At 38.7% G+C, this 17,684-nt stretch overlaps 1 protein-coding gene across 3 annotated transcripts in view; it reads right to left on the bottom strand.

Moving 5' to 3' along the window:
* Positions 1-17,121, bottom strand: part of Smarca1 (SNF2 related chromatin remodeling ATPase 1) — an 80,557-nt gene extending 63,436 nt beyond the window's left edge. Inside the window, exons 1-7 of one of the 3 annotated variants that reach the window (XM_075957567.1) lie at positions 16,786-17,121; positions 11,030-11,116; positions 7,883-8,049; positions 7,494-7,594; positions 7,285-7,385; positions 4,067-4,246; positions 892-1,047 (exon numbers count right to left, since the gene is read on the bottom strand). In XM_075957567.1, the coding sequence (XP_075813682.1) occupies positions 892-1,047; positions 4,067-4,246; positions 7,285-7,385; positions 7,494-7,594; positions 7,883-8,049; positions 11,030-11,116; positions 16,786-16,959 (966 nt within the window). In that variant the 5' untranslated portion in view covers positions 16,960-17,121. Of the gene's footprint in view, positions 1-891; positions 1,048-4,066; positions 4,247-7,284; positions 7,386-7,493; positions 7,595-7,882; positions 8,050-11,014; positions 11,117-16,785 lie in introns of all 3 variants that reach the window. The other 2 variants (XM_075957566.1, XM_075957565.1) reach the window with 2 other exon arrangements.
* Between the last annotated feature and the right edge of the window lie 563 nt (positions 17,122-17,684).

Here is a 17,684-nt window from a genome sequence, read left to right as displayed (position 1 = left end):
TTAGTTTTTCCATTTTGGGTCTCAGAAAGTCAAACGTCTTCCATAGAATCCAAGCTACCATATCATGCCACAAAATCTCCCCACCAACCATGTTGTTCATCTACATGCATAGCTAAGCTCCAACTTGGCCTGGCCACAATTATTCAGCACCGGAATTGAACTCATTTTTTTCCTGGTACTATGTATTAATATTTCAAATTTAAGACCACAAAAAATATGACAAAGACATAAAAATCAGTAATCTTAGAAAAATTCCTATTTTCATAATGCTCTTAATGAAGCATTTATGCTTTAACATGCATCCTCTTATCAAGGATTAGTTCCAATGTGAAATTAGTATGCTCCACCTGGTGGTTTTGCTCCAGTTCTGTCCCTGTTTCTCCCAAAGTAGCCCAGTGATCCAAAGAGAGGTTCATCATTATAAGTGAAGTTTTCCTACTGTCGAAGTTGAATGGCAACAAATCATTGATATTTTTCAATGTTAACACCAGACTCTAATTCACACAAGTCAGATAATTCCAGGAAATTCCTTTTTCTAATCCATAGGAATACACATAAGGTAAGCAATTGCTCAATAAAAAAATAAGTCAATGCTAATGATATCTGTACACCAAATATTCTCAGCAATATTAAACTAATGTAGCATGACAGAGTTAGGCTACAACAGAAGAGCTTGCAATACCTAATTTGCATTTGAAATCTGTCCTCAACCTTTATTGGTCCTATATTCAATAATTTATTCTTTATGGACACTTTAAAAAATATTGTCATTCACATTCTGTGAATAAAACCACAATTTTCTAGTACTTTGTTTCTATTTTAAACACTGAAAAGTGGACAAGCAAGCCTACTAAGTAAATGAAAATTTGAATGAAGATATTGAGAACTTACCTTAGATTTTTCATTTTTTATTCTGTGAGCTTCATCAATGACTAAGTATCTCCAATGAAACTTTTTAAACACAGATTTTTCTTTAATTACCATCTCATAAGAAGTCACACACACATCCCACTCTCCTGGCATCATTTCATCACGGATAAAAGCAGCCTAATGCAAAATAAAGTTTGCTCTATTACATTATGTTGACAAGGTGATCACCAAATTCATCTGAATGGAGAATATTAAGAGTCATATGAGACATCATAGAGCATATTTTGTTTGTTCATTTGAGAGATAAGGATATCAGGGCCCAAAATAGCTTTGTAGTCAATAATCTGGCTGTGTTGAGAACATATTTATCAACTTAAAAAAAGCAAAAGCTCATGTTACGTGAGTCAGAATATCACTCCATATCACAAAAGGCCCAAAAAGAACATGAACGAAATAACTGAATACCTTAGTATTACAAAGATTCAAACACTACTAACATAATCTATTTACCAAACAGAAAGTACTTAACATATAGTAACAGTTCCCACCTTTGGTGACATTTTATATATTCCTTCATTTCCCAGTAGAAAAGAACTGTGTACTTTGGTAAGGTGTCCCAGAAGCACCTTACTATTTTTGTGACATTCTTAATAAGGCTACGGTTGCAGTTTCATAAAGGGAATATTCTCTATGTAGTAAAGGAAGCTAGTAAAAGACCATTTATAACTGTTTTTAAATCTACACAGGCAGTGACCAACATGGTGGCCAACTTGAGAGAAAGCATCTTTAACTCTTAATTCATAAATATGCACCAAACACATTTTTGATTCATTCAACAATATTTACAGTTTCCTAGACTAACAAAGATGACAGAAAAATAGCATTGTAGCCACCTCAGTTTTATATGCTGAGAAGTTACCACATTTTAAAAGGAAGTTAAAATATTAGAAGATTGTTGGGGGCAGGCTGGGTACCAGATCTCATTGATCCCTACTAACCTTACCCTTGTTTCACTGAGTAGAAGTTTCAGTTTCATGGTTTCTCAAGAGTTTCATGAAACTGGTATTTATTTTTTATTTAGCTTATCTAGTATTTATGAAACTGTAGAACAGACTTAGAATTAGATATCTTGATAAAATACTGAAGGTCACATGACCCAAAAGCTCTCCTTTTGTTGGTATTAAAATCATGCACATTAAAACTCACTCATAATTGTGCAATCAGTAGTGACGTTGGAATTAAGAACATATCTGTTTCCATGCCCACTAGATATGGATTCCTCCATGATAGATAAAGATGTGCAATATTGAAATAGACCTCAAGATGGATTTATATCTGTCAGGATCAAGAGCACCTCTCTTTATATAGATAGCATCAAGAATAATCTCTAATAACTTCACAACTCAAATGCCTTTATAGAAATTAAAATTTTCATTATTAAATATTTGCCTCCTAAGTTATTTAAGGAAGTCATAAAAATGAAAGGGTCAACATATCTATCCCATACAATACCAGGGTTCAAATGGCTCTATAAATGATCATCTAGAATTTTAGATACATCAATGTCAATCTCTAAGAACTGAACTTAGCACATTAATTACTTGTGTGTTTGTGAATTCCTGGCTATGAACATTTTAATAATGAACTATAATAAGCTGCATTTAACATGTGACCCAATATATGGATAGATGTTTGAGTGTGTGTGTCCAAAAACAACTTAAACAATTTCTTAAAGCAATACTTTTGTTTGCCGCGGTATGAAACTCTGTTTACTTACTCTGCAATTCCTTCCTGGTGTTTTAAAACACTGTTGCCACTGCTAAGATGAAACCACAACCTATTCATGGATGATGACTCACAATTTGTAAAACACTGACTTTACAGACTGGCTTTCCAGACTAAGAGACTGTTCGAGTGAGCAAAATCCCAACCTCCCAGGAGGCAGAGCAGCCATAATTAAAGTACCTCCACTCTCCCTCTCTTTAACACTCCCAGCGGTACTTCATGAAACATTTAGATTCTATGCATCATATTAAAAGCCATCGAATTACATTTTTATGCACTGGGCATGATGGCTCACATTTTTAATCCCAATACTCTGGAGGCCGAGGTAGGTAGAGATGAGTTTGAGGCCAGCCTGATCTACATAGTGAGTTTCAGGCCTGCCAGGCATAATAGTGAGAGCCTATCTCAAAATAAAAATACAGTTTAAATATTGTACTATGAAAACTCAAGCCTATATGTTACTCTTTTACTTACAATCTTCAAGACATAATTTTACTAAAGTATCAGTATCTTATAAATGCAATTTTGTAAGCAATAGTACTACATTAAGTAAAGGCAATGACCACAAATGAGTTCTAAGTGACCAATTTGCTATGGAGAAATAATAGGCTTAGAGGATGAATCAACCTTTTGATTCTAAATTTATGAACTCAGTATTTCAATATTTAAATTATTTATAAGCTAAATTTAAATAAATTTAAGTAAATTTTCTTCAAGCAAAATGATAATGATTAAATTACATAATTCATTATGGTACTATTCCACTGAGTGTCTCTTGATATTCCATCTATTTAAATATGTAAAATAGTATAAACTTTTATTTTAAACTATGTTCTCTGGGGGCAAAATAAAGACAAAGTTCAATAATATGCTTTCTAAGAAAATTATTCTTTTTTGGTTTTGCATAATTCATTACTTTTTGATTGACTCTACAGTTCTAAAATAACTACAGCCTAACTGGACAAATAGCTAATTTAAATACCTCTCCCTCCACTGTCAAAATCTAAATTTCTAGTATTATCTGAGACAATACAGACATGTTACAAAGTCTTGTTTAAGCAGAGAATGGTAAGGTTCTCTGGAGCCACAGATATCTATGTGTGGACGAATGCACCACGCAAGCCAAAACTTCAAACAGCAAGATTTAAGTCATTTCCATTTCTGCCTCCAAAACATCACAAATTGGGGTTGCTAATAGTATTTACTAGCTAAAAAGTAGACACAGTTCACAAATGTGGTCACTAAATGGGTTAATATGTGCACAATACAATAGAGCCTAGCTCAGAGTCAGTGTAACTGGAGTATTATGTAGTAGTAGTAGTAGGCATAGTGTCTTTAACAGCAATATTGTACAACTGCAGTCTAGAAATGATATTCTTGGCAGCCTTTTTAAAGCTGTTTCTCAACTTACTCTTACTTCTTTGTCTCCAACAAAACAAATAACACGGAGAGACGGAACCCATCGTTTAAATTCATTCATCCAGTTGTGTAACGTAGACTTTGGAACTAAAACCATGTGGGGTCCAGGAATGTTTCTGTAGTGCTTCAGATAACCAAGCAAAGCAATGGTTTGTAAAGTCTTTCCAAGACCCTGCATTATCATCACAAGGGGAAAAACACATAAATACACTTTTCAAAGGAAACAATTTATTAGAAACAACATTAGGAAAAATACTCGCCACCTGTCTCACATTGGGAATTAGGTTTCCACCAATGAAAAGTAAGAGGGGAGACTAAAAAAAAAAGAAGAAGAAAGACACAAAACCATTTCAGTTCAGTACTTGTCGTGAGTGAGGAGGAAAAGAACCAACAACCTCTAGTCAAATTATTGTGTAATAAATTACCCTTCCATTGAGGACATGCTGACTCTATTTAGGAGCAAGCGAACTGATTACATAATCTCTTCTAGTAGGTGCAAAACTGGGAATTTTGAGATGTATGTTTCACAAAAGTAGACTTCTTTCTACAACCTCCTGAGATGGTGACCTTTCTTTCCTATTGTCACCAACATTACTTCAGCACATTAAATATTCAGACTGCGCATCTCAAGAGACTCACGGCTGTCTACTTACGCCTCACACCCTTAACGACCTTAGGAATCAAAATGGAACAGAACACTGCAGTGAGAAAAGACCTTAGAGATCTCCAAGCACAGTGTGCTTTTTCAAAGTAACATATCAAACACCCACGAGCCTGCCACCTCGCCCATGGGAAAGGTACCTATGCAGTATGCTCGCTAGCCTTTTAAAGTCACTCTTTTAAAATAAAGAGTTGGGGTGTATCTCAGTGGAGAGCGCTTGCTTAGCATGAAGCCCTGGGTTTGATCCCAGCCTCACAAGTAAAAGTAAACACTAAATAATTAAGGAGCTTTTCGCCTTTCTCTCTAAACGAAGCAGATAACTTCACTCTATAAATCTAAGCTAAATACCACTTTTATGGACTATATCTTATCTGATAAGTCACTTAAGATGGATTGTTATGGCCAATATCCACCAAAACCTTAAAATGTTTCAGAAGATAATTCCACTTCCAGGAGTCCTGTAAGAACCATCTGAGAGGAACAGGAAAACTAAGGACAAGATTGTCATCATAACTCTATTTATACCGCACAGCTAACAGTCCAAACGGGCAGCAGCAAGACAAGAGTGGGCAGAAACAGTGGTACCTCCTTAAGACTGTTAGGCAGTAAAAACTTCCTTTGACAAACTGTTTTAATGATATGAAAAATACATATGAATGTGAAGTCAAAATGCCAAATTATACATACGATATGAGCTCAACTATACATCTAGAAGAAAAATTAAAAAAGAAGGATGTCAAAATGACAACTGTGGTTATTTCTTGATGGCAGAATTACTATTAATTAAAATTACTTAGTGACTTAATTTAAAAATTTAGTTTTGTAAATTGCATATATTCTCTAAACTGTCTTCCTCTCTTTTGCTAATTAAAACAAGTTGGACATGACGGGATGCACCTGCAATCTCAGCTACTTGGGGGGGGGGGGGGTGCTGAAGCAGTAACAAGTTAAAAGCTTAAGCAACATAATGGGACCTTAACTCAAAACAAAATATATAGAAGGGACTGGTGTGGAGCATGGTAATAGAGTCCTTGTCTAGTACACACAAGGCCCTAGGTTTAAGTTCCAGTACTGGAAAGGAAAAGAAAAAGATATTTTTAAAAAAAGACAATAAAAAATAAAAGATAAGATTAATTAAAACGTGTCTGGAATGAGCAGACTCTTGAAGGATCTTTAGATCATTTGTCTTAGACAGGTTGTGGCCAAGAAATTCTTGGGGTGAATAATCCTGGTCCTTCTGGTGAGATAGAAATCAAGGCCTTTGCTCTCTGAACTGAATAATGTAACTGTAAGGTGCTACTGACTCTTGCTTTTAAAAAAATGCTCTGCCACACAACCAATAGCTGCTCATCCAAAGATGAGTGAGTGCCTATGGGACTGACTAGATGTCATAGAATGCACGGCATCACTTGGCCTTCTGGAGAGTAGTAATTGAAAATATGGCTCCTAGGTCCATAAATATTATATTAATGGGTAAAATAGGTCTATAACTCCCTCTGTCCTCTCTTTAATTTCATTATTTTATCTTAAAATACAAATCTGGGCCTTCATATAATCCCCTCATCTACTCAATTAGCATCATGTATGATCTTACTTTTTCAGTTATTTTACATGCATGACCATGATTCATTATCTTATCAAAAGACTGTCACTTGGCACTCTACTCTTATGGAGACTCAACACTGAAGCTGAATATCATGGCTATGCCTAGAATCCCAACACTCAGAAGGCTAAAGCAAAAGAATTGAAACCCATTAGTCTGAGGCCATATAATAGTGGCCTATCATAGTGAGTTACAAAACAACATTCATTCATGTATGAATTCGTTCATTTACGTGTTGTTTGGTTTATACATCCTACCTCATTCCCGAGAAGACACCAGGTTGCCTATTATAAAAACATGGAACACAAATCAAAGGCAAAACAGAAATGAAAAGTTATCAAGGAAAATTATACTAGAAGGTAAAGCATAAGAGAAGAAAAGGAAAAGAAGAAAAAGAAATCGCCAAGGGCAGACCTTAAAGGGTGAAGAGATACTCCTTTGAGATTGCACTTTTCTCTGGGCTTCCTAGAAGCCAAAGTGCAAACAAAAGCAAAAGCAAAAAGAGGTGTTGTAGCACTTCAGGAAATCTCCGTTGATCTTTGTGCTGGGCAAAGGGCTATATTCTCGAAGTTGTTTGAACAATTGTAGACTATAAACATTCTTTTGCAGGCAAGAGGCAGAGTTCAGAGGTGAAGAGCACTTGTTGCTCTGACAAAGGACCTGGGTTCCATTCCCGGCACCCACGTGATGGCTCACAACCATTCATAACTCCGGTTCCAGGGGATCTGATGCTCACTTCTCGCCTCCCCAGGCACTGCAGACACATGGTACACATACAGGCAGGCCAGACACTCACAAACATAAAGGAAAATAAATAAAGCTAAAAAGTGAATCATTTTTCCACTAAGTAAAGTTTCCAGGTATAGGGAATCCCAGCAGAGGTAGTTCAAATTTACATTAAAAACTTTGAGTAACTCAGAACATATTTCAAATACCAGCGCCTTACCATTTCGTCAGCTAAAATACCATTGACTCCATTTTCATACAAAGAAATCAACCAGTTCAGTCCTCGAATCTGATAATCTCGCAGGGGTCCACCTTTCACATCTGAAAATAAAAATGAAGAACCTCTCATACTCTGCTAGGATACTCAAGGAAATTTGTTTTTCTCAAAAGGAACTGTTAAATGAGCCGTGACTGTGATGAAGTACTCACAGGAAGGTGAAACCTCAAATCTAACACACACATTTGATGTTTTCCTACTCTCTGACAGCAGTTCTTCATCTTCTTCTTGTTCTGTGCGCCTGTGGCGATAGCTAAGGCGGGGGGAAAAAAAACACCAATGCTGAGGCACCAACTAAGTTAGGTTTGCTAACTACTTTTATGAAAAAGGAATGTGTTATCTGGTGTCTGGCATAGAATGTGCTAGAAGCAGTCTACATTTTTAACTAATTAAGTTCTGGTAAAGGAAAAAACAAATATTGTTGTCTCCAAGACATATTTATATTGCCAACAATCATATTTTTATATAGCTATACTGAGAAAATGGAATGGGAAGGGGGAGGCATAAAGAGGGGGAAGAAAGTAGAGAGAAGGGTGCATACTCTCCAGCAGAAACCGAGGTCTGCTTGTCATCTTTCTTTACTCGAGGACGCGCCAGTTTCATGGTGAGAGGAGATGTTGGAGACTTCTGTGCTGAAGGTTGAATGAAATGTGCAAAAAGTTCTGTCTGCTTCAGTAAAAACTCAAATCTCTTTGCTCGATCTGCTTTCTAATTTACAAAAGAGAGGAAAAAGGAAAGATTTTCTTTTATATTTTAGATTATAACTTTTTATTCAAAGTTATTTAGCAAACGTTTATATTCTGCTTAACTCATGCAATATCCTTGGTGCTCTTAACATACTAATGTACCGAATCCCCTTCCGAAATCCAGGAGGTAATCACTAGTGTCATAGCCATTTTACAGATGATAAATTGGAGGCACAGAATGAGCAAGAAACACTCCCAAGCTTCAACAGCTTGTAAGTAACCACATTTTAAAATGCTATTTCAAACAGTTTGAACAGAAGAAAAATGACCCGACAGATTTATTAAATGCTCCCCAAAGATGTATACCCTTGGCATTGGAGGGTGCATGCGCCAAGGCCGAGAGTTCAAGTCCCAGTGTCAAAATATGACAAAAGGATCAAAAAGTCAAAATTAGAAAATATAACTCATTCGTCTTTCTAAAATATGATTCTCTTTTCCTTAATAATAGAAAATTAAATGTCAATTATAATGCCATAAACATAGAAACACATATAAATTGGGGCCAGTTGTGGCACACACATTTAATTCTAGCACTTGGAAGGCAGAGACAGGAGGATTTTTGTGAGATCAAAGCCATGCTGGTCCACATAACAAGCTTTAGTACAACCAGGACTACACAGAGAGACCTTTTCTCAAGAAACTAAAAATAAATAAATAAACACATGTAAATGATGATATATACATACTATAAATTTAACTTTAAGAATTACCAAGCTTGGGGCTGCAGAGATGGCTCAGAGGTTAAGAGCATTGCCTGCTCTTCCAAAGGTCCTGAGTTCAATTCCCAGCAACCACATGGTGGCTCACAACCATCTGTAATGAGGTCCGGTGCCCTCTTCTGGCCTTCAGGCATACACACAGAATATTGTATACATAATAAATAAACAAATAAATAAATATTTTTTAAAAAAAAAAGAATTACCAAGCTGCAAATAACTGAAATCTTAGCGTATGGAATCAGCAGCTCTCAAAAAATATTTCAATGTCATGGTACAATAATGCAATAAACAGTGCTTTGAATTGTGGTGATCTGGGAAATTCTATTTTATGTTATTAGTATGCAAACTTTCTACCCAAGGGAAAAGAGCTTAGAGAAAAAATATTGGTACACTCATATGGGAAGCAGTTAATCTGTATTAAGTACTGAATGATGTGTAGTCTAAAATTCAATAAGCTCTGAAGCATTATATATAACTTGTAGCATCAAAATAAATGGCCTTTATTTATTATTACTTTTTTAGATGCTTGTTGATTTTCTAAGAAAGAGAAAGAAGGGGTATGGATGTGAATAGGAAGTGAGTTGGGGAGAATCTGAGGAATAAGGGGAGGGAAAACCATATTTATAATATAGTAAAAAAATATTTTTGATAAAAAATATAGTAAAAAAATTAAAAATAACAGTGTTTACTACAAAACCTTAAAGATTTAAAGACTTGTACCTCATCCTAGATAAAGAGATGAAGTTGGTTTGTGTTTTCTTTTAAAGTTACTTTCTGACCATTCAGCAGAGAATAATTGATTAATGGTGAAAAAGTAATAAGAACACCAGAAACTTATAAGAACATTCATTAGCATAGATACAAGACTTAGAAAAAAATACATTCAGATGACGAGCTGGATAGAGGCCAAACTTTTCCACTTCATGTTATCCTCTCTGGAATGTTGTTTTTAGAACTGTTAAAACATTAACTGTCTTCTTAGATGTGGTCTTAAACATCAAGGCACAGGCTCTTGTAAAACAGCTATTAACAACTAAAACATGTATTTCCTCTCTGTTTATTTTTAAACTGCAAAAATAGTCCTTTGGGGGAAAAATCAGTTCCAACTACCTCTCCAGGTCTCGATGACTGAAAATTAAACAAATCATAAAACAATATATGGCATTCAAATAAGATTACATTACTTAAGTATGTAATACTTTCATGCATTGGGTAAATATGCTTGAATATACCTCAAAAGATGGATTGCCATAATACATATTTTCTTGATGTACAGTATTCATTTATATACAAATTAAGGAGAAATACTGATCTGGAATCTTGACTGCATAACCCTCAGGGTACAAAGCCACACAGATACTGCCACTGATACCTTCATCACTGAGCACACAAAATATTTTTGCCTTATAGCATCTTAGTATTGGCTAAAGAACACTGAGCAAAAGTGAGATGTGGCTTCTCATCTCAACTATTCCACATAATTTCCGCAATCCTTAATTTTCTCCTTTGAAAATGAGATTAATTTATTCAATAAAAAGTAATAGTTGGTTCAGTGGGTAAAGTGCTTGTCACAGCAGAATAACATCCTGAGGTCAGATCCCTAGCACCCACATAAAAAGGTTGGTATAATGGCATACACCAATGCTCCCAGCATTGACAAGAAAGAGGGGTGTATCTCTACAGGTCACTAGCCATTCAGCCTCACCAAATCTGTGAGCTCTTGGTAAGACAGTGAGGAAAAATTAAGTAAGGGAGAGAATGGCTAAGGAAAAAACCCACCAAAACCCATCCTCAGGATAAGGAGGCCAGGATCAAAAAAATAAGATGCCTGAGGAAGATAACTGAAGTCCACATCTGATCTACGCACACACATACAAACACACACACACATACAAACACACACACATACATACACACATAGATACACACTTGTGACAATTTAATGTTTCAAATCACATTTGTACTCAGAAATTTGATTGAGTCATAAATAGACAAATTTTTTTCATCTTTCATATCACTATAAAATTAACTATAAGCCACGTATGGTGGAACTAATAATCACAGAAATCAGGATGCTAAAGCTGGAGAGAGAATCACAAGTTCAAGAACTTCTGCCTGCAAGTATATAAACCAGACCTGTCTACAAACAAACAAACAAACAAACAACACACACACACAAAAAGAGAATTACAGTGGTCACTACCTTACCAAGGGCATATTTACCATTTTCTCTTCATATTCTGGGTCCATTTCCTTTTCAGATTTGGAAGTTTTAGCAGCAAGTTTGAGTTGAAACGGAGAAGTGGTTTTCTAGAATTTCAAAGGAAATAAATATCAGTGAATTGCAAAGCAAGGTCTTTAAGCTTGTCCATGTTCTTCCTTAAAGAAAGCCAAAAGTAATTAAATAACGTGATAAATAAATCACTGAGGGATGTGCATGGAGCAATGAGGAGAGCGAGTTATGAAGCAGGGCTTATGATTAATCCAGTTCTGTGCACCTGAGGTCCAATGGCAACGCTGAAATATCAGAGAGATGGCATTAATTAGAATAAAAACCAAAAATAAAACACTAATCCTTATTGTCTATTTTTTTTTTAATTAAAGCAGAAGAAATGTGTAACCATAAAATAGCAGACTTAGAAATCCTGAACAGGCTAATGCTCAACCACAAACCAAAGAATTCAAGAAATGTAAATAATAACCCTCCCAAACACTTCTTTATGTACTGGAAACCAGCCAGACTTTCAGAATAAAAGACTCTGGCTGCTGTTTCTGAAACGACACTTTTGAAATTTGTTGTCCTAGACTAATTAAAGCATGTACGTTTTTATATAGTGTGACATGATCTCATACATTTAAAATAATCCAATAGTACAACTTCAAACTGGTCACTTTATTTCCTCTGGAAAGAAAACTATTCTGGCTATGTTACAAAAACATTTTATTTCAAGTGATTCATCAGAGCTATTCTCTATTAACTGCTGATATTTTAATGCTATAATTTAGTGAACACTAGCATCAATTAGCAATGAGAAGTCTAAAATAACCTGCCAAAACAGGGTCAACATCTTATGAAAAAACAAGCCTATTGATTTAAGTATCAGAATATACCTACAGTAAATATCCTTCTCTGAGAGAAATTAAAAGATAACATAACAAAAACAAGAATCTATTCATCAAGATGAATACCAAGAATACTTGAATTTGAACATAAACAGAAATTAAAGTACAAATCTTTTTATGAAAACAAAAGAATTGAGGGAGGTCACTTTTATCACCGCTTTTGTCCAGCTATCTCTGAAATCTTCCATAGTAATTCAGCACCAGAATGTGGCCTTAAACAAGAAAATAAAATGCCTCCAATAATTCATGACTGTCTTCCAACATTTGCTAAAAGTTTTATTTTGAGGAAATTCAGAGATTATGGAACTCGACCATGGTCAGAGGCCTACTCTGGAGCACTGATCACAGAATACCTATCTATAGAGATAGGCAGCATCTTATGTGCAGTGATCAACTATGTGAGCTGGCTTGAATGAAATTCTGGGTGGACTGGAATAGAAACTGAGAAAGACACTCTGAAGAGCATACATTCAACATGTCACATATGCTGGAAGTCATGATGCATGCCTCTAGTCCCAGCACTCAGGAGGCAGAGGTAGGCAGATTTCTATGAATTCAAGGCCAGCCTGGTCCACAGAGTGAGTTCCAGGAACGCCATGGCTATGTGGAGAGACCCTGTTTCTCTAAGACCCTGAAAAAAAAACCAAAAAAGTCACATATACTATAAGTCTCATTTTCAAAGCAACAAAATTTTAGATATCAAAATATACATAAAATACATGAATAAATAAGTCTTTTAAAAAATTCACACTTGTATCTTAAAAGGTTAATGAGGTGGAGTTTTCAAGTTTTAAAACAATAATAAGTACCTCATCAAATATATATACATATATATACAAATATATATATATATATACATATATATGGGAAATAAACTTCACTTTCAGAAGATTACATCTCAGAAAAACATTTTATTAATTACTTCTGTGCTTAAAAAACTAATCACACACTATATGAATCCCTCATCTTGAGTAGTACTATTAAAAGATATGGGTAATCACTTTATTGACACTACTATCCAAAACAAATTTTTTTTTAATATTTTCAGGAACCAGAAGGTAAGAAAAAATAACGCTGTGTGGGCTGTCACAATCAGTTCACTAACAGCTCTATCCAAGTCTATCTCATTGTACACTTAAAGGAATGAAAGCAGTACCAAATGACATAGTAAAGACTACTAAACCAAGGTGTACCATGGAGACCAGGAAGACACGGCAGAACTCCAAACTGAAATCCTGTTCTCTATAGCAGCATCCCTTCTTCCTGGGGTTAAGTATCACTGATATTTTTGTATTTTACAGATGCTTTAAATGCTATGTCCTATACAATAGATAATTTCTTTCTGATTAAAGTAGATGAAATCTTTAAAAAGTAAAAGTAAATACCCTGCTGCTGAGGAGACAAAAAAAAATATTAGAAGGGGAAATAATTAGAAGCTATTATTACTTTTGTAAAAAGTCTGAGAAATGGTTATTTAGTTGAGGGGAAACAAGCTGCTTAATGTCAGCTGGCTTGGTATCACTGTCAAAGTATAATAACCAACGACTATGAGGAAAGAACAAATGTGTACTTCTTCCAGATTCAAGGTAGTTCAAAATATACATAACATTTTTAAAAGGTGTGTATGTGTGTTTCTATACATTTGCTTGGCTGTCTGCACATATGAGTGTGAAGGTGCCATGCATCAAGTGTGGGGAACAGAAGAGAGCATCAAGATTCCTCCTCTATTGCTTTTTACTTATTCCTTTGAGGCAGTGTCTCTCTCGCTCAACCAAGGGCTGTCTTTTTTCCACTAGGCTTATAGCCACCACGTCCCCGCAATCTTTCTAGCTCTGTCACCCTCAGAAATAAGGTCTTCGGGTATGTACAGGCCTAGTGTGTTACCTGGCTAGCGGGACCCACATTCTATTCCTCATGGCTGCCCCAATCTAAGCTTTTAGAGACAACTGACAAATTAAAAAAAAAAGAAAATATTGACCAAAATAGGAAACTTTGGAGACCCAGGAAATGCACCTTCTATCCTGAGGGGACAAATGAGGTTCCACCAGAGCAGTGTATGTTCATGAGCATACAGCAATACACTTCATGTTTTGTAAATATACTTTATTGATCCCCAGTCTTTTCACAATGAAAACCCAAAAACTTATACAGTTTCAAAATTCAGCATTGGCTACTTTCCAAAAAAAGAAGGAAGAAGAAGGAAAGGGGAAGGAGGGGAGGAGAGGATAAGGGGGGGGAGAGGAGGGGAGAGGAGGAAGAGGAAGGAGAGGGAGAAGGAGAAGGAAGAGGAGGAGGAGGAAGAGGAGGAGGAGGAGGAGGAGGAGGAGGAGGAGGAGGAGGAGGAGGAGGAGGAGAAGGAGAAGGAGAAGGAGAAGGAGAAGGAGAAGGAGAAGAAGAAGAAGAAGAAGAAGAAGAAGAAGAAGAAGAAGAAGAAGAAGAAGAAGAAGAAGAAGAAGAAGAAGAAGAAGTGAGAAGGGGAGGATGGAGAGAGCTTGGGAGATTGGGAGGGTTTGGATGGAGGAAGGGTAGATATGGGAGCAGGGAAGTATATATCTTAATTAAGGGGGCTATTTTAGGGTTGGCAAGAGACTTGACTCTAGAGGGGTTCCCAGGTGTCCAAGGAGATGCCCCTAGCTAGTTCCTTGGGCAGCTGACGAGAGGGAGCCTGAAATGGCCCTATCGTATAGCCATACTGATGAATATGTTGCATATCACCATAGAACCTTCATCTAACCATGGATGGAGATAGAGACAGAGACCCACATTGGAGCACTGGACTGAGCTCCCACGGTCCAAATGAGGAGCAGAAGGAGGGAGAACATGAGCAAGGAAGTCAGGACCACGAGGGGTGCACCCACCCACTGAGACGTTGGGACTGATCTAATGGGAGCTGAACTGGGACTGATGGAGCATGTGCTCAAACCGGACTCTCTGAACTTGGCAGACAATGAGTGCTGACTGAGAAGCCAAGGACAATGGGACTGGGTTTTGATCCTACTGCATGTACTGGCTTTGGGGGAGCCTAGGCAGTTTGGATGCTCATCTTCCTAGACCTGGATGGAGGGGGGAGGACCTTGGACTTCCCACAGGGCAGGGAACCCTGACTGCTCTTTGGACTGGAGAGGGAGGGGGAGGGGAAGTGGGGGGAGGGGAGGGAAATGGGAGGAGGGGAGGTGGAAATTTTGAAGAAGAAGAAGAAGAAGAAGAAGAAGAAGAAGAAGAAGAAGAAGAAGAAGAAGAAGAAGAAGAAGAAGAAGAAGAAGAAGAAGAAGAAGAAATTGTTAGCACTTATATTTACCAATCCAGGGAATAAAAGGCACTAGATACATTTCTGAACTTTGATACATGGTATTTGACCCAGATTTAATCATCAATGTTGTCTTATTGATCCAGGTATTACACACATCTTCCATCCAGTATCTCCCATGGTTTTCACTTAGCACTACAGTTGTCTTCTGCTTAGTCGACTTTGTAACAGTAAACTGAGTGGCTTAAGGAACTGCTAGGATTTAGCATCACTCTTCCAATTCAAGGCGAAAAGGTGCTCCTCTCCTCCCAAAGCTGTCCGTCTAGTCGCATAGTATTGTATAATAACTCATACCAACCCACTTGAGATCTCTAAAGCATGATTTCAATTACCCACCATTTTTTTAAATCATTGTGTATGTCATAAACAGAAAAACATCCACCTATATACGATCTGGTCTGCAATTTTATTAGACATCAAAACTTCTTACACTCCATCCTCTCCTTTAACATCAGTTTTCGAAGCATTTTATAGTTTTACTTGCATATTCATGTGAAATAATACCTGCTTCCTGGATTGGCCTGTAATAGGTGTGACTGGCAGCGGCTCCTTCTCGTGCGTGTATCAGGAGTAGTTCATTCTACAGACTCGGACTTTACAACAAATTGACAAAAAAAAAAAAACAATTGCCTGTGTCCAGGAGTGAATGGTGCCCCAGTAGGCAAGGGAAGTGAAAGGCTGGAAGACCAGGCCAGATGTGTGTGTGTGGAGGCGGGAGGGGGGGGGACGACGGGGGGCAGAGGGCGGGGGGGGGGGGGGTTCATCTGGGTGGCCTGGGGTGAAACACTCTACCACCAGGGGCGGGGCAGAAGAGGGTGAGGGTGCAGAGATTGGACATTTTCCTAAGACAGCAAGCATGGTTCCTCGGTGTGAGGATTGTAAGGTAAACCGCGGAGAGGTTGTTTTCTTGACATGACACCCCCTCCTCACCATGAGGCGGGGGATCAAAGGAACAAGGGGGATTATTTTTTTTTATTTCTGTAATCCCAAAGACAGTGCCAATTAAAGAAAGCATTCTCTTCCAACCATTTTCCTCTTCCCCGTCCTGCTCCCCCTACCACCAGCACCTTGAAATTTAAATTACAAATATAAGCCCCAGTCAAACCCCCTTCAGCTACGGTGGGACTGAAGGGCCCAGATTTCCCAGGCAGAGGCCGACGGGAAGAGGGGGGTAGGATAGGAGAACAAGCGAGGAAAGGGAGAGGCGGAGGCTTTTTCCTGCACGGCCCCATCTCCCCCCCCCCCATACCGTTTCCCCAGTTCCGGAAAGGTGGAGGACCCGGGGATAGGAAAACTCGAGGCTCAGGAGCAGACACCCCGCTATCCTGCCGCGCCCTCGCCCTGCCCCGCCCCCGCCCAGCAGGCGGCCGGCAGGAAAGGGGGAGGGGAAGGAATGCTAAATGGTTCTGCCGCCCTGCTGCCCCCATCCCTGCAGGAATCGCGGTACCTGTCGGCGCCAAAAGGTCAGGATTTGGGCCCCTATGAGGGGCCAGGCACAGGATGTGACCAGCACACACAGAGCGCGCGCACACACCCCTTTCCTATTTACCTCCTTCTTCTTCTCGCCCTTCTCAGTGGCCAAGGTGGCTTCCGTGGAGGCGGCAGCCGCTCCCTCCTCCTTAAAGGTGGACGGCCCAGGCTGCTCATCCTCTAGGACCAAGATTGTGGCTCTGGCATCCGAGGCTGCCACGGTGGCTGCCTCTGTGGCCGTGTCCGGCTCCATGGCGTTGGAGCGGGAAAGATGAAGGGGAGAAGGGAGGCTCCTGGGCGGTTGCAGTGGCTGCGATAGGAAGAGCTAGATAGAGCAGGGGTAGGGAACACTAGCTTCCAACCCCTTCGCTCGCCCCCCACCTTCTTTAAATAACCCTCAACCCTGCCCCACTTCCGTCCACCCACCCTACGTCATGGCCTCCCCCCCATCACCCTCCCCCTCCGCCCCCCCTCACCAATCGCGAGACTCCCCCTCCCCACCCAGAGCCCGGGCTGGTCCCACACGACCAACTGTTGCCTGAATGTGGGGTGCACACAGGGGTGGCAGATGAAACCCACACAGCTCATGGCCCCTTAAAAATTCTACTTTTCCATATGCCCCCAACAGTGAGCCTGAGTTTCCCTCACAGATGTGTGCAAAAGAAATTCTCTTTCCCTCAAATCTGCCCTACCTATTCTGCACCTCTGTGCCTCGGTGTGTTCTCCCCCTCCTTGCATAAAGAACTCCTCAGCCAATGACTGCACTGCAAAAGCCCAGACCCCCTCTGGGGACTGCCCTTTTGAAGGTTTCTGGGAGAATTAGATTGATAGTATACACTCAACCTTCAGAAACTCTGCTGAAAAAGAAGTTGAATCACTCGATGGCAAATACTCCCTCAGAAGGCAAAACCTGACAGAGATTTTATGAATATATGTTCCACTTTCCACCCTGGTTTCCTCAGATGGCCAACACTCGGG

Source organism: Microtus pennsylvanicus, chromosome X (assembly GCF_037038515.1).
Source record: "Microtus pennsylvanicus isolate mMicPen1 chromosome X, mMicPen1.hap1, whole genome shotgun sequence".
In the NCBI taxonomy this organism is placed as follows: Eukaryota; Metazoa; Chordata; class Mammalia; order Rodentia; family Cricetidae; genus Microtus; species Microtus pennsylvanicus.
This window is presented reverse-complemented; position numbering and strand designations above follow the sequence as displayed.